Source organism: Epinephelus moara, chromosome 1 (genome assembly GCF_006386435.1).
Source record: "Epinephelus moara isolate mb chromosome 1, YSFRI_EMoa_1.0, whole genome shotgun sequence".
NCBI lineage: Eukaryota > Metazoa > Chordata > Actinopteri > Perciformes > Serranidae > Epinephelus > Epinephelus moara.
This window is the reverse complement of record NC_065506.1, coordinates 37,188,199-37,206,215: the sequence shown is the minus strand read 5'-3', so window position 1 is coordinate 37,206,215 and position 18,017 is coordinate 37,188,199. Positions and strand designations below refer to the sequence as shown.

The following is an 18,017-nucleotide window of genomic DNA, read 5'->3' as shown; positions in this document are numbered from 1 at the left end:
ATGTAATTTAAAAACTAAAATAATGATCAAACTCAACATTGAGTAACATTACAAGTTAACGTTCCACCTTAAAAGTCGTTGGCAATCGGCCCAGTGAATACGTTTTTTCACAGACTAAAGCTGCTGTGAGAGGCAGCAGAACATCCTTTCATTTTATAGTTACAGTTTACTAATAAAACTCTCCACAGTATGAACAGTGGTTACATGAGCCTCAAAACCAGCCACAACTCAGCCCTGAGCAGAGTGACCGTCCTCTATTGACCAATCAGACTGCAGTGTTCACAGCTCCACCTTTTAGTACCAGATCTGTGTGCTAGGTACCCCAACAGAGGGGGGACCAAAAATGGGGACAGTACGCAATGGTTCCATTGGTACCATCCACAACTTTTCACAGTGGAAAAGGAAAATAAGCGTACTGAACTGAACTGAAACGTACACAAAACAGGGTATAGGTACATGTCCGTACAGGTTACGTGTGGGTTCTGTCAGTAGGGTAAGTATCCGAAACACTTAACCCAACACAAGTCAACAGCACCACAAACTAAGGCTGCAACCAGCAATTATTTTCACAGTGCTTTTACTTTTATTTTCTCCAGTCGAGGCAGACAGAATATATATATATATAATGGTAACTGGCTGTATGTTTTGGGTCCTAGCTACTTTACTGTAAACATAAACACATTGGAGGTCATTTTCCCATCTGTCACTCTTCCCACCACCATCTGTCTCTCCAACACATACATCTTATCTTATTTAACAATGTAAAATGCAGAGCAGTGGCCAGTACAGCAGACAGCAGGGGTTTCGGACCATGAAGGACGGAGAATCTGTAGGTCTTCATACCAAACAATCTTGTGTAGAAGTGTGTCCTTGTTTTCACGTCAAGTCCATTCTCTTTAAGACAACTTGGAGACGAGTAATATCCACTTACTCCACTGTTACACACTTTAACCTCCTTAAAGCGGAGAGCGAGGTTTTATCAGCTGTGATGTTTAGTCAGAACAAACTCTTGATACTCCGTGACGCACGCTGTGAGATTTGCACTGATAGAAGCTCTTATTTGTTTGTCTTAATTACACTCGTGTCTCAAAATTAATGTCCCAATGAGTTATTAATGTTTGTATTCTAATAAGCAGAAATAGGATTACATGCAGCGGCAGAAATGTGCTCAATAACAGTAATTACAACTCTGCTAGCAGCTCCAATCATTTTGTGTCGTCCTTTAGTGAAGTCTCTACTTCACTGGAATTACATTCTGTATGTGAGTTAGTCAAATTAATTCTTTATAATGACTTAATCCTTCAATAAGCAAGTTTCTGCCTCGACAACATGTGATAAAAATTCATTTAACATCCTGTATGTCATGATCGAAAGCCATACACGCAGTTCACACGTGTGTATATTTATGTATGTTTTTACCATAATAATGTACATGTTTGATATTTGACAAGGAGCTTCTGTCAGGTCACGTCTGTGTTTTTAGAACATAAAAAACCTGCATTACTATAATGATTAATACTGTGTAACCTGATTTTAGGCAAAAATTATTAGATGACCAGTTAAATAGAAATAGCCTTTGGTTTGCACCTCCAAATATTAGTTCTGGCAGAAGATAGATTGCTAAAACATAATTATTGTGATTAGCCGAAGTAATCAAGCCTAATAAAAGAGATTAACTCTATTTAAAAAAAAGAACTAATCAGGCCTATTCTGACGTTTTAAATCACTGGCTGTGAACTATGATAAAAATATTTCTGTCACCATTTTTCTGTGTGCTCATGTCAGTCGAGTGAATTTTAAAATTTAATCTTAGGCAAACACCTGAGGAAGTGAAGTGTATTGACCTTAATTTCTCAGTTAATTTACCTCACATAAACAGACATAAACTGTCAAATGTTTTTCCTGTATGACAGTATTTTTAGCTTTCATACTGTTGCAGCAGCGATACCTTTATCAGACTGTATGAGATACCTTTCATTAAGGAATATAAACATGGTTTTATTTAAAAACTTTTAAATTTAACAGAAAAAAAAACAACTTCTCAAATGTTAAACTAATAGTTTTTACATTTTGGGAAATAACTGTGTTTGCTTTCTCTCTGTGAGTTCACACAGAAAGCAGTTTGCAGGTAAGGCTTTTTAATTGGATGCCACGAGTAAAAAAAAAACACTTGCTGCGCCTTTTTATTGATGCCAGGCAACCACCCCATCACCTCCTTACCCTAACCCTTCTAGTGTAATCAATCTACTATTTATTTATTTTATTTTAATTGGCAGTAATTAGTATCTAGTTACCAAAATGTTGAGGCAGAGGGTACTTGCTGTTGCTCTGGTTGAGGGTGAGAGGCTGTCAGCAAATAGTTTGTTGGGCGCAGATAAACGGAGATCTGTGTGGGTACATGAGACCCTAAAAAAGAGGGAGTATCACCAGCTGATCCAGGCGCTTCACCTCAATGATGGCTGTTTCCATGCATATTTTAGGATGACTCGAGGGCAGTTTGACAACGTACTGTCTATCGTCAACAACAGAGAGTCCATCAGTCCTGCAGAGCAACTGAGCATCACCAGTTTCTGCTCCATTGTTTAACAACTGTAAACTTGTCGTGACCATGACAGGAGGCCCACAACTCACAAATCACCTCAGTGGACAATGGGGAGAAAAAAGCAGAGATGACGTGGGGCCCTTTTCCGGTCTAAGTTGGAAGTTTTTTAACTCGAGGAGTTCAGAGCTCTCCGGCAAAAATGCCAGGTGCCTAGAGCGCAGACATGCGAGGTGCACAGAAACGCAAGGCACATAGCAACGCTAAAACAGCGAGCAAAAAACTTAATTCTCATTGAAAGTGATGACAAAAAGCCACCTCCAGCTGCTAAAGCGCTTTCTGTGTGATCGGGGCCTTAGATAAAAATATGCTACTCTTAGTCCCAATGCTAAATATGTAGCTGGAGCCAGCAGCAAGTTAGCTTAGCTTAGCATTAAAACTGAAAACAGGGAAACGACTCACAAATAGGGTTGGGTACTGACCAAATTACACTTACACTCCCAAGAATGGTTTCATGTTAATCAAGTCGGTCCGTGGCAAATTTTGGTATCTGAAAGAGTCTTATTCCCGTCTAGACTGCAAGTACTTCAGATGCTTTTTTTCACTTGCAACAGATTCGCTCTTACTTTAATCATCACAGCTGCAGGCTCATGTCTCAGCTTTGTTTCACAGGCATAACAGCAACCTGGAGCATTTATATATGCTTCTTGTCTATTTTACCTTCAACAGTACGCAAGGTTGATGCCCAATAAAAAGGCACTGAATAATTAAAGTTCACTACATCTTACAGCCTAGGTGGAACAGAGTGTTCTGTCTCTAGACAGAGACACACAGCGGTACACTGTGCTCTGGTTTGTCATCCCACAGACTGTTCCTTCACTTTACACAGCGTGTGGAAATCTGGACTTAGTTTTTACAACTGTAATTCCATTTTTGATATTACAGAGAGTTAAGTACCAAAAATAGGTACCATTAGGTACTGGTACCAGTACTGGTCCAAATATGAATGGTACCCAACCCTACTCCCAAAGGAATAGTCTAAAATAGTGGTTCCCAACTGGTGGGTCGTGGTCCAAAAGTGGATTGTGAGTCCTTTCTAAACCGCAAGTTTGTAAAAAAACACACTTTATTTTGAAGTACAGTAAATTTCCAGCACAGAGCTTTTATTTTGAAGTGTGGCTTTCTGCTGTAGAGTAAGCAACTCATGGACAGATACTTGACAGAGAAAGCAAACTAGCTCGTAGACGTGTTCAACGCAAATATGACACTGAATATATTAAACTGTGTGGACCTTGAACTAATGACTAAGGAGAAATCTGGACCGCTTGAGAACCACTGGTCTTACACATTAACCATCGCTAAAATTGCAACTTGACGTATTTACGGTTCAGTTTTTGTGTTTTGTAAACAGTCACAGTTGAATATGTTAATTAATGAGCTTTAGAGGAGCTGGTATGCAGATTTTGTCACCTTTGGTTGCCGCACAAGTATAAATCCCCCTTGAGTCTCTGCAAAAAAGCAATTTTCCCAAAATGTCCAACTATTCCTGTAAATGTTGTGTAACACAAGCAGTCATAAAAGAACTCTCTGCTTAAATAAAAACAGGATAAATATGGAGAAGAGAATGAATCTGAGCATTTGATACCACTTTTCAGAAATATGTCTGTACCATAGAAGTGTTACTGTTTTGTACTTAGCCTTAGTTTTAATATTGCAATGTGTCAGATAAATAAAAACCCTGTGTATGCATCTTAAATCATCAGAGTTACGAAGCCACAATGTGAGTCTGCATGAGTGTTGGGGGGGGGGGAGTAAGTTTCTGTGTGTGTGTGTTTTAAGGGGAAAGAGAGAGGAAGACATCAATCAAAACTCATTTCAACCCTTCTCATATCTCTCCTAACCACACACATTGAAACACCAGAAAAAAAAAATCCGCTGCCAGAGACAGAGTGAGTTATAGAGCGATGGATAGATGATGGGGGGGAGCAAGAGAGGACAGAGTGAGAGAGAGTGAGAGAGCACTTTCTATTTATAGCCTGTGTGCCCGGAGAGGAGGAAGACTGTTGTTCGAAAGCACACTTGGTGCGTATGATTTTGTTCTGCAGTACACAGGCTGCCGCTCCAAAGATGCAGGAACAGAAACATACAGTAAATATACGCCATACAAATTATAAACCATGTGGGTGGTAAGACGGGGTCATTACTGGGATAACGAATGGCTGTTTGAAAGGCTGATGAGAGGAGGGACATGATTGGTCCAGTAATCATCCTCTTCGTCCCCCTATGAGGCTTACATGGAATAGAAATTACCTCTATGTGCTTTGGGTGTGCATTTAAGTTCATGATCATGTGTGCACATAGATTCTCTGCGTGCAAGCTGTCATTCACTGACATATTTAAGTAATTAAAGCAACAATGGGGCTCATGGATAGGTAATTCATGTCACTCATCTTCCCCCTCACTTACGCAGCCTTCAGGCCAAAAGATTCCCACTGAGATTCAGCAATTATGCCTCACAAAATATGACATGAACACACTAAAGGAGCTCTGTCATAACAAAGGTAACACTGGTCTGTAATGCTTACTCACCGGTGTACGGAGCACTCTTGTGGTTCATGCTAAAAGCTTTTTCTCAGCAGTGAAGATTTTAGTTGGTTTCACTTTTAGAGCAGAGACATCTCCTGCAGAGTCGAGTCATCTGTCGTTTATCTGAGCTGGAATTTAGAAAACAGGATTTTAATGATGATTGTTAGTGAAAGCTAAGTCGGTAAATAGGAGGGGTGGGGGGAAAATAGATACAACATAGTATCACGATATTTTTGTGTGGCAAAAGTATTGATTTCTTTATTATATAAGTTATTAATATTACAAATACAAATTAAATTTTAGGTAGCCTACTGAAAAAATATGATCATTTGTCTCTTCAGTCCAGAGAGGAAAAAAATGGCTGAATGAGATGAACAGACTGAAAAAAAATCAGTGGAAATGCAGCAACTCACATGTGTGGTGTGAGTTTGGGTGGAAATGTTGTATTGATTTTTTTTAATCGCACCAAAGCACATTTTGCCGGAGGGGACGCCAGGTACTGGAGACAGTGTGGGTTTCAGGAAGCCAGTCACTGGCATGTATTCTGGTAGTGTCCAGTGATCAGACCTTTCTGGACAGAATTTCATAAAGCAGTAAAAAAGAAACTTAACACTGATCTTCCTTTGCAATTTTTTTTAGAATGTTTGGGTTTAAGGCAAAACGTTCTGATAAAGATATGTTTGGTATTCTGATATCTGCCCTCGCAAGGCACTGGTTGCTTCCTGAACCCCCACATTAGAGGAGTGGATAGATATTGTAAATGATATTTATGTTATGGAAAAAAATTACCTTTTCTCCTCATCTTCAGAAAAATATGTTCATTAAATTCTGGGCGAAGTGGGTGAAAGACCCACCTCATTTACTGCTATACTTTTTTTGTCTCTTTAATCACGTCTCCCCAACATATGGTGCTTATATGTACACTTAATCTCTCCCAAAATGTTCTACAAAGTTCTTAAATTGTGAAAAAAAAATTGAACAGCAGGAGAAATTACTTTGTTTATCATATTTTATGTCTTGCTTTGTAAACTGCTGTCAAAAAACAAAAACAATAAACAAACAAACGCCAAATTTAAAGCTACAGTAGGTAACTTTTTTTTAGCATTATGACAAAAAGTTATTTGATTAACTGTTTCTATATCCTTTTTTGACAGGACATCTTCTCTTGGTATTGTAATATTTATGACATTAAGATTGACCTTGACCCATTAATTGCCTTGTTTGGTTGTTCTGAAGCTGCTCTTGCTCTGCTACATACTGTACAGACGTCCCTGATGGTGGGCATGTTAGTAGCAAAGAGGATTACTCTTAAGGAATGGAAGGCTGCCAGTGCTCCCTGTTTCTCTAGATGGCTCTAGATTTTTTGTTCTGTTTGTCTGTCTTTTTGCTATATCCTGACAGTAGTGCATGTGGCCGATAATCCATAATCCTCATAGTGCTCCTAATGGTATTTGCAAGAATCACGAAAGTAACCATTTTCGAGCCACATTCAGAGACAGCAGCTGTCAAACATTTCAATCACTGCTCGACTGCTCGAACTGGCAGCGCTGATCAAATATGAATCAAACTTCTGTTACTGCATTGCCCATTGCTCATCTCAAACATTTTCAGAAACATATTTTAGTGTACTGTTTAGCTGTAAAATGAGAAAGTGTATGACCCAGCTGCCATGTTGGAAACAGGCGAGCCAAAAGAAAAGTCTCATTTTAAAACGTGTTTCTGAAAACATTTGAGGAGACAAACAGGCAATGCAGTAACAGAATTTTGATTCATATTTAATCAGCGTTGCCAGGTTTGACAGTTTGACGGCAGTTCACGAGCCGTGATTGACGTGTTTGACAGCCGCTGTCTCTGAAAATGGCCTGTGATTGGCTGTGTCTCCCGTCACTGGCTAGATTTTCAAAGCCTGAAAACAGAGCCAAGCAGAAGTGCAGAAGTCGAGTGTTCTCACAGACTGTCCAATAACGCCCAAATTAAACTCCCTACCTGAGCTTTAAAAACATTTTATACAGTGCTCAGCTTTATTTTCATTATATTTACTTATTTATACAACAGAACATACATCCAGCTCCTACAATGTGTATCTTCCTAAAATGAGGAAAAACTCTGCGGAGGTCTCACAGTAAATGCTGTAGTGTACAGTACTGTATGAATTAATAAAGTCCTGTTATTTAGTTATTTATTTGGATCCCCATCAGTCAGCTACTCCTCCTGGGGTCCACACAAGCAAACATTACATTATAGTGTAAAACAAATATATAATTAAAAATCCTAGGCAAAAAGAAAGAAAATACAACAAGAAAACAGAAAAACTAAACAATCAAAACCAATAAATGAACCACAATAAAACTACTAATGGCACTAATTACAACAATGACAACAAGTATTCTCACTCTATCAAAACTGTCAGAAAAAAAATAATAATAATTTTACAGCTCAAAGGTGATTGTAATTCTACGAAAAACAGCATATACAGTGATTGAGAGTATGAAAAGACCAGGAAAGTTTCATTTTAACATTTGTACAGTCAGATATTATGTTATTTGAAATGGGCAGGTGTTCTGTGCCATCAGGTATCTCTTTAACCTCTCTTTAAAAACACCTGCTCTTGTTACATATGTAGTGTCCAATCCATAATTTCATTCCTCTGAACATTACAGTGCGTTGCATTGCATTCGTTTTTGAAACAGGAAGTGAAAAACAACCTCTTGCCGCATGCTCAGTATGAATTTTATAGCCGTTACTACTATAAAAAAAACTGATGCAAGTAAGGTCAATAATGAACCTCTAAACTGTTGAGTTCAGAGGTTTATTATTGACCTAGCAAACGTAGTAACATTTGTTCACTTCAGCATTTTTAATTGTGCGCAAATTAAACAAGATACAACATGTCAAGTTTTAAGTTTATTTTTTTGTTATGGACAGAGCCACGCTAGCTGTCTCCCCTTGATTCCAGTCTTTGTGCTAAGCTAAGCTAATCACCTACCGCCACAAGTGTCACACTGAACACAGACAGGAGGGTGGTTTTGATCTTTTTATCTAACTTTCAGAAACAAAATTAATGAAAATATTTCCCAAAATGTTGAACTGTTCCATAACTGCAAATACAAAACACAGTTGGGTTTGACTCCTCACAGCTCTTAGTTTCTTTGCTAACCTCCTTCTAACATGTACACACAAACTTTTCTTGCCTTTGCAGACTTGCTGTCTCTTTAATGGAGGCTGGGTTAGTAGCACCAGTTATTTCCAGCTCCTCTCGGTGGGCCTATGAATAGAGCACACACACACACACATTCATACACACACACATTTTTCTCTTCCTCACCTCTGTGTGAGGTGGTCTGGTTTTGACGCCCAGGTGTTTTTTAGCTTTTGCTAATTTTATGCCTGCGAGCTCTACCTAATAATGCTGTTTGTACAGGAGACAGCCACTGATACACTGCTGCACACACACCTCTTCACCTGTTGTCTTTGTTTCAGTGATTCACTGTACTTTACTGTCATGTTTGGTCTCCTTCATCTCACTGTCTTGGAGTCACTGATCACATTTGGCCACTGTTAAAAATTTGGTGCATTTTGTAATTTTCCGTTTTTAAAAAAAGCATTTTCCTTCCTCTCTCTGCAGCATCAGACAACAGCCAGAGATTTCAGGAGACGTGTTTCGCCTTTGCATTAACGCCACAGCAAGTCCAGCAGATCAGCAGCTCGATGTAAGATGAACGCCGCTGTCAGTGCAGGATGCGCTCCATGAATAATTCAAACATGTACATGCTTTCTACAGATGTGTGCTGATATATTTGTTTCTGTGCTCAAAGGGACATCTCGGGGACCAAATGTGATTTCTCAGTTCAAGTTCAGTTGCGGTTTTGCCTGTCGGAGACGAGCTGTCCTCAGGAAGACCATTTTCCACCCAATCTGTGTGTGAAAGTCAACGGGAAGCCATGTAACCTGCCGGTGAGGCGCTCCGCATTAATCACATAAACAGCCAGCAAAACATGGTGTCTTTATTCCACCACTGTATGATTATTGTTCCACCTTTTCTGCCCTGTGTTAGTGTTGAATCCATTTTCTTAAAGAACACCAGAATTTAACTTCTTAATATTCACACCAAAAAGGCTGCTTCTCATCTTTTTCCTTTGAATGTTCATGTCTGTCTTTTAGGGTTATCTTCCACCTACCAAAAACGGCGTAGAGCCCAAGCGGCCCAGCCGGCCCATCAACATTACCTCACTGGTCAGATTGTCCACCACAGTCCCCAATACCATCGTGGTGTCGTGGACCGCTGAGATTGGAAGGGTAAGAACCAAAGTGTCACAGGGACTTTTGATGATCAGGGAAAATTTTGATGAGTAAAAAAGTAATCTAATAAGTAGGGGTGAGGGAAAAGATCAAGTCTTAGATGTATCGTGATGCAGGCGTGGACAATTCGGCATCAATTCACATATGTCAATAATCAATTATAGAAATGTTTATTCATAACAAGATGTTGGAACAAAAGAGGCAGAACTCAACTGCGAAGTCAGTGTAGCATCTGCAGCACTCAACGAGAGGAGCTGCAAACAGCGCGTAAACCGGCTGGCCAGCACATGCTGTGGCATTAACCAAATTAAAAACCTCTGTGGTGAAGACAAAAAATCTCTGTTCAGTCTGTTTTGCCTAAAAACCTTGTGCCTAGCCTTCCCAGTGTCTTGGCTTTCACCAGCGCTAACAGAGAGAGAGAGAGGCTGCTCGCAGCTCCTCTGCTGGCAATAACACAGCAGCTGCAGCGGAGCATCCCCCCCTCCCGCCTCCATGTTATTTGTACACACACACAGGAGACTGCATGGTGCTTTCAAATTCATTAATTCATTCATCAATGCAGTTAACTTTTTAAAATGAAAAGGATACGGACCACATATCATTGAATAGAGCGTGCAAGCACTAGACCATACGCAGGCCTGTGTATATCCCATATATATGTATGTCTCACAATGGACAAGTGTGAGCATCCGCAGACGGATACAATCCGACTGGCACCCCCTGGTTCAAAAGTGAGGGTATGGAGGGAGGTTGAAGGGGAGAGTGACCTGGACAAGAGCCACACTGTATGCAAGTTAAATAATCTGTTTATTTAATTATGGATCACCAAAAATACAGTCTGCTATATTTTAAAGAAAAGAGAAAAAGAAATCATGTTTAAATCAAACATTTTGATGCATCGATAATCTGAATTGTGATTGAATCAAAAAGTGAGGTGCCTGGAGAATTCCACCCCTACTATTAAGTAAAATTACTAAATATTTTCTGATAAAAGTTTCTCAAACTTAAAGATTTGCCTGCTCTTTTCTGTTTCCTGTCCTCCCAAATTCAATATGTTTGCATTTTAGGCTGGTAATGGAGACAAAGTAGATATATTTGGAGATATTACTTGAGCTTTTGGTGACTTGTGATCTGCTTTTTTGTCATTTAATGTAAGTTATGTAAAGAATAATTGATCATACAAAGAATTATTTGAATCCCTGATTATCATCTTTAATCTATCCATTACTCTAATCAGTGTATCACTTAATCTACAAGCACATTTCTGTCTGCACCTGCTGATCTTTAAATAACAGATGTGTAATATTTATATGAACTCTTTACCTGAAGAAGTTAAGATAGACCGTGTAAAAAAAACCTGTAAAATCAGATTCAATCAGGTGCTGTCTGCTGTCTTGTGCTGACATGGTGACATGTGTTACAGTGACAGACACACAGACGCCACCGCAAAAACAAAACGTCTACAAACATGTGACAGAAGAGAAAACAGTCTGCAGTCTTCTGTTATATACGGCAGCTTTAAATTCAACATCCTGCCTACAGTGCTCGTGTGAATAAATGGTTGTGTGTGTGCATCACATGCATGTGTGTGGGAAGCGGTTTGAAGCCCAGGAAGTGGGATTTCTGGCCATGACTGTGTTGAGTTCTTACAGCCAAAACAGTATTAGATGATGGCGCAGGGTAAGAATGAAAACATTAAACTGCAGGAAAAGTCTGTCCATATGACTTTGTATAATCATAATGCATGCTGGGTAAAGGCTGATGGCAGTTTTTCACTAAATCACCTTCTGATGGAACATTTAAGACTGTATAAATCTGTATATATCTAAAACTAGTTTATTATAGACGGGCAGTAGAGGAACAATCTCACAACTGAAGTTCATACTGACCTCAGAAGTCAGCACAGGCTCTTCCTTCCCTTTGTTCTTTTTACACATGGCTGAAAATACATCTGTCGCAGAGTAGTAGGATCCTCTTTACTTTACAAAGACAGGTAGCCTGCTAAAGTTACCTTCAGTAACACCATTCGAGGAGATTCTGTGTAACTCTCTAAGAGCTCTGACAAAAAATCGAATCAAAAAATGTCTTAAAGTGGGATTTTAAGATATGAACTTTTGTCCTTATCGCCCAGCCCTAGTTTGTACATTATTACAGTACTGTATGTATACATGTGTGTTCACAGAGTTACTCCATGGCAGTGTACTTGGTGAAGCAGCAGTCGTCCACAGTGTTGTTACAGAGACTACGGGCAAAAGGCATCAGAAACCCAGACCACTCCAGAGCACTCAGTAAGGACGGCCAACCTCTCTTAAAACACATCAGGACTGATACTGACCTTATATGTAAATGGATTGGATCCTGGCCAGACATGACATATCCACATTAATGCAGTGTTTATGTTATAATGTTTTTTTTAGCACAACTCTCTCAGGCTTCATGATATCCTACAATAAAATTACTCCAGTGAGTTTCACACAGTGATGTATGCAGATTTTAAATTTGGGAAAAAGAGAACTGGTTGGTGTCAATGAGGAGTCGATATCAGGAGATACCCTGAGCGAAAGTATTGGGAGAGACACAGTAGTATTGTTGCATCCCACCTCTTTTTCACAGTGAAGATAACTGATCTGTGTGTGAAGCTTAGGCCTTACCAGTCCAGCCAGATAATCCTAGTCAGATGCTGGCCAACATGTGTTGTTTCTTTTTTGCTCCATTACTTCTCATCTTAGGTAGAAATAAAATACACTTTCTTATTATCTGAGAATTAAAACTCTGTTATAAGCTAAGGAGCCCTATATATATATATATCCATATATATTTTACACTGCATGGGAAGTGATATAAGAAGATTCAGGTGCAGATGGGACTCAGTCGGTCCAACACAGCATGAGGAGCTCTCCAATACATTTATAGAAACCTGCTTCATTCGTGACCTTGGATTGAAATATGTAGTAAAGAAGTTGCAGTCTGAAATGAGAACCTGAGCACGTTTGGGAGAAGAAGTCCTGCTGTTTGGCTCTCACTCACTCACTCATGTGTGTGTGCTTTTTTTTCTGCAGTCAAAGAGAAGCTAACAGCAGACCCAGACAGTGAAATCGCCACGACCAGCCTTCGAGTGTCGCTGCTCTGCCCGGTAAGCACGCTCCCTGCTCTTCATAAATTTAAGGCAGTGTTCAGTCATTCAGTCATGCCAAGACATGTCTGTCCATTCCTCTTCTTTGTATGTGTCTCAACACGCCTATATGTCCTCAACTTTGTGTTCTGTATACGAGCCACCTGTCTAATTGTCCTCTCAGCCCTTATCACGCATCTTTTCCATGTGGGTTTGGCATGTTTGTGACATTTATGCATCCCGTATATACCCTCCATCCCTCGCTGTGGGTGTCCTTTTCATGCCCTGACGACATGTGTGTGCACACTGTGCAGCTGGGGAAGATGCGGCTGATGATCCCATGCCGGGCGCTGACATGCTCCCACCTGCAGTGCTTTGACGCCACACTGTACATCCAGATGAACGAGAAGAAGCCCACCTGGGTGTGTCCTGTCTGTGACAAGAAGGCCCCCTATGAACACCTCATCATTGACGGGTAAGTCACAGAACCCCCCCAAAACCCCCATCCTACAGACGGCCTGTTAGGAGACAGTGCAACAGATGTTCAAACCTTTAATCCAAAAACACAACATGTCATTTTTACTCTTTGGTTTTTGTACGTATTAAACACATATATATGTGTAAATTTGTGAGGCTTAGGCCCAGACACACCTAACTGACATCAAAGAACTAGTGGCGGCGGAGACTGACTTTTGCTTCGTCTCACATCCCCAATGTCTCAGCCAAAAAGTTGCACTTGAACACACCGCAAAGACCACAGCAATTGGCCAATGGGTATGTTTGTTCTGTGCCATCATGATAGGAAATAACTCTCCATGCCAGCAGGTGGCGGTAGTTTGCGTTCATCATTAAAAAAGGCAAATCAGAAAACTAACAGGACAGATTCAAGATGCTCGTTAGCCAGTTAGCACAGTAATAACACAACCTGAAGTTCAAAGAACAAAGGATATTTACCGTGTGCTAGCAAACAGTAACACAAACAGTTACATATTGTTTCTTCACAGTGGCTAGAAAAATAATCTTAGATCTCCCGCCCTCTTGACTAGTCATTTGTTTGCTTTCCCTACTTATGTTCTTGTGCACTGAGCTGAACTGCCAATCAGAGTGATTTCATTCACTGTCAGGCTCTGTTGTCTCCGACGCTGATTCAGCAGGCTGATATGGCAAAAAAACAGCCAACTGTCGGCCTCCCGTGTCAGGGCGCTTAGAGGTGCTGGTAGGTGGCACTAGGCACTGTTTCCAGTCTTTGTGCTATGCTAAGCTAACCATCTGCTGGCTATAGCTTCATATTCACAGACATGAGAGTGGTTTTAATCTTGTCATCCAACTCTCAGCACAAAAGCTTATAACAGGGTTCCCATAGGAGCCTTGAAATCCTTGAGTGTTTGAGTATAATTTTAAGGGGAACAAACAAGGCCTTGAAACAGTTTGAAAACAGACATAAGTAGACACAGGTCATTGAAAGTACATGAGTTTTATATATACATGTGTATACATATATATATGTATATATATGCACAAAAATATAAATTTTGTCTCTTGCTTTTTTCTGCCGTCACAGCACAACTGAGACGTGTTCACACATTCAAGCCTCCCTGTCTTTTTAATTGTGGTCTGTGAGTGTCTGTAAAGCCTGCTCAGCCTCATTATAGAAAGTCTCAGTGTTATAACAGTAATTAACCTTGATGTGTGTCTTAAACTGGGCCGTCCTCGAAAAATACTTGAAAATACTTGAATTTGATGTTTGAGAAGGTGTGGGAACCCTGTTATAAGCTTATATAAATATCACACTGTTCTCTTGACACAGTTGAGCAACCGTCTGTTCCAACCAGAGAAGGAGGAAGAAATCAGTCAAGTGTCTTCTTCATTCAGACACTTCAGCTCTTTTTCATTTAAAAACAGATTTATTTTGCACATTTTATGTTGTACATTTTTCTATTTTATGTGTTTTACTCTTGAATCACAACTCAAGGTCCGATTACTAGCTTTATTTCTGGAGCTTTCAGCTTCATCTTGTTGTCTTCCCCAGCCTTGCTTCTGTGCAGTCTGTGGTCATGTGTTTTTTTGTTAAGGGTCCAGTGGGTACGTTTTAGGGGGATCTATAGGCAGATATGGTATAAAATATACATGACTATGTTTTCATTAGTTTATAATCACCTTAAAATAAGAATCCTGTATTTGTTACCTAAGAATAAGCTGTTTATATCTACATAAGGAGCCGGTCGTTTTCCACAGAGACCACACTGTTGTTCTACAGCAGTGGTTCCCAACTGGTGGATCTCGTTCCAAAAGTGGGTCGCAGGTCCATTCTGAACGGACCACAGAGCGTTTCAAGTTTGTAAAAAAAAAACACTTAATTTTTACGTACAGTGAATTTCTGGCACAAGCTTTTATTCTGAAGTGCCATTTCCTGCTGTGGAGTGAGTGAATAACAGACAGCTACTTGACAGAGACAGCACAGACATGGCCAAACACAAGCATGACACTGAATGTAGTAAACTGTGTGGACCTTGAAGTAATGACTGAGGAGAAATCTGGACCCCGTGGTTGGACCACTACTCTAAAAAGGGCCATTCACGTTTTCAGGGTTTTCCACCAAAAGTTTGTAATTTGCTCCTTTGTGGAGGACAGCAGCTCTCGTCAGTGTCGATTCACACCAGAAACTGAAGGTTACCGAAAACATATGTTCATAAAGGCTTTTTAAAAACATTTTTCCAACATTGATGCGTTTGCTCAGTACCTTCCAAACACTCAGCCGCCCTTACAGCCTGCAGGTTGCGAGTATATAAAAAGATGGAGTTTTTGTTGGAGTTTTCCTTTCACTCTCTGAAGCACAGTGTTGACGTTAGCTTGTTTAGAGTAGGTTTCTTGTCTTTAGAAGTGGAGGGTCTTTTCCACTACGCTCAGCTTTTGTTTAAAAAAAGCCCAATTTCTCTGTGTGTTTGTGTACATTTTCCTGGATGGGTTCGTATATGTTTGTTCTCAGGCTTTTCGTGGAGATCCTCAACAGCTGCATGGACTGTGATGAGATCCAGTTCAAGGAGGATGGCAGCTGGGCCCCCATGAGGTCTAAGAAGGAAGTGCAGGAGGTCTCGTCTGCTTCCTACAACAACGGGCTGGATGGTGAGACATGACATGGGGGGCTGAATGGGGGGACAGGGTGGGGTAAGAGACAGAGAGGCTGCCTCTATATGAAGGCGGTGAGAGGAGCCTGGAAGTAATTAAATTAGGATTACAGAGACGTGGTGAGAGGAGAGAGAGAGCGTGCATTCACGTCCCCTCCCCTCTTTGTTTATGCATTGTCAGTTTTAATTTGGTAGGGCATCAATCATGATGCCACTGAGTAAACTGCCTGTCTCCATAGTAACAAACACACTATATCTCATACGAGAGCGGAGGAAGTGTGCATGTGTTTTAGCATAATTTAGTTTTCAGCAGTGCTTTGTTGCAGTCCCAAAAAAAACATCCCAGCACACAAATGTAAACTAACACGTCTGCTGCTCCGCAGGTTCATGTCGGACGTCCGCGGGCTCGGACCAGCGGAGCTCCTCCTCATCCAGCCACGGTGGCAGCGACAGCACCAACAGCAAGAAAGTGGAGGTAATTGACTTGACACTGGACAGCTCCTCAGAAGACGAGGGACAGGATTCGCCGCCTCCGCCGCCGCCACCACTGCCTCCTCCACCCAAAAGAGCGTGTCCCTCTATGTCCCCGACCTCGCCGCCCATCATCAACAAAGGGTCAGACACACACCCACTCAAGACCCCGACTTCATCTCCTCATGTTTGTTTTTCATTAAATGTGGAAATGAGGCTCGTTTTAGCTGCTGACATGGGTGGTAATGTTTCTGGATGTTAAATGATTCATGAGTTTTGCACTTGAAGGCACTCAAAGTTTCTTTTACCATTTCACTTCAAAAGCACTCACAGAAGGAAGCCGAGTGCTGACTGAGAACGCTTTGCGTCTTAACTCAAAGCGTTCTCTTTGGATCTATAGATTTATAAGTGGGTGACTTTCCAAAAGAGAAACACTAAAGTTGTTTGTTTTTCTGCACATTAGAATCACGATCAGAGGATGAAAGTTCAGTCAGTCCCTATTTCACATTTACATAAAATGTCAAATTAAGTGCTCGACAAACCCCCCAGGATCTGGAAGGATTGGTAACATTCAGCTAACTGACCTTATAGAGCTGTGGAGAGGGAAGAGCTATTTTGGGCTGGTTTTGGGAAGGAACAGTCCTTTTCATTTTTCCCACTGACAGTATTATATGACATGAAACTCACCAGTCGAAAAGATTCATTTTAAGGTCCAGTGTGTAGGATTACGGGTGATATTATATTTATACGTATGTTTTCAATAGTGTATAATCACCTGAAAAATAAGAATCTTGTTTTCGTTACCTTAAAATGAGACGTTTATATCCACAGAGGGAGCGGGTCCTCTTCGTCATAGTTTGCCATGTTGTTCTGCAGTAGCCCAAAAGGGACAAACCAAACACGTCTATATTTAACAAATAAATATGACATAAAATAAAAGCCTCATTATAAATTAAGTCTCCTCTTTACCTCTTCATCTCTTGACCTCTTTCTCTATCTGCCTTCAGAGTTTTGAACCTGCACCACCAGGCCTCTCCTGTGAGCCGCACTCCCAGCATGCCAGCTGTGGACACCAGCTACATCCCCCCTGTCCCCCCACTCATCCAGGACTTCAGACCCTACTACTCCACCCCCAACGACCTGTCAGGTAACGACAATCACACAAGATGACTTGAGCGAGGTCACTGGTCAGAGCAATAGCATGATATTCAGACATGTAATGCATTTATTTAATCCTAACTGTATTTACTCTGGAGTCCATCCTTTACCAGACAACAGGTCCAAATTGACATCTTTAAACCAACTCTCCTAACTTCATCGCAAATTCTACTGGAAATCCGAATTTGCCTAAAATCTAAAATATTGTATGTCAGCTTGCCTTGGTCCACAAGTTTGAATCTGCCCACTCCACTGAGTTCGAGTTGACTGATTCTGAAGATGGAAATGGATTATAAGAAGTTGACAACTCTGATATCAGGCAAATGTCAAGCTGAATTTCTAATAAATTATATAAATAAAAAAGAACAGAAATCAATATTCTTTTATAGCCACAAAATCATTATGGTGACTTCATAAAGTGTCGGAATAAGCAGATAATCATACAGTGTAGAAAAACTCCAGCGGAAATTTAACAGGAAAACAAACAAATTTAAAGGGACAGTTCACCTCAAAATCAAAAATACACATTTTCCCTCTTACCTGTAGTGCTGTTTATCAGTCTAGATTGTTTCAGCATTAGTTGCTGAGTGTCGGAGATGTCGGCTGTAGAGATGTCTGCCTTCCCTTGAATATTAAGGAGCTAGGTGGCACTTGGCTTGTGGTGCTCAAAGACCCAAAAAACTACAATCGAAAAACTCAACAGCAATGTCTCTTTCCTTAAACTTGA

At 40.5% G+C, this 18,017-nt stretch overlaps 1 protein-coding gene across 9 annotated transcripts in view; it reads left to right on the top strand.

The window, feature by feature from the left end:
- Positions 1-18,017, top strand: part of LOC126395615 (E3 SUMO-protein ligase PIAS1-like) — an 87,650-nt gene that overhangs the window by 58,217 nt on the left and 11,416 nt on the right. For all 9 annotated transcript variants that reach the window (XR_007570479.1, XR_007570477.1, XR_007570475.1 and 6 more), the window contains exons 3-11: positions 8,751-8,835; positions 8,941-9,079; positions 9,287-9,421; positions 11,607-11,712; positions 12,484-12,557; positions 12,851-13,011; positions 15,523-15,659; positions 16,045-16,276; positions 17,140-17,279. Coding sequence is in view for 2 of the 9 variants with exons in the window: in XM_050053255.1 (XP_049909212.1) it covers positions 8,751-8,835; positions 8,941-9,079; positions 9,287-9,421; positions 11,607-11,712; positions 12,484-12,557; positions 12,851-13,011; positions 15,523-15,659; positions 16,045-16,276; positions 17,140-17,279 (1,209 nt within the window). In the remaining 7 variants the exon portion in view is untranslated. The remainder of the gene's footprint in view (positions 1-8,750; positions 8,836-8,940; positions 9,080-9,286; positions 9,422-11,606; positions 11,713-12,483; positions 12,558-12,850; positions 13,012-15,522; positions 15,660-16,044; positions 16,277-17,139; positions 17,280-18,017) is intronic.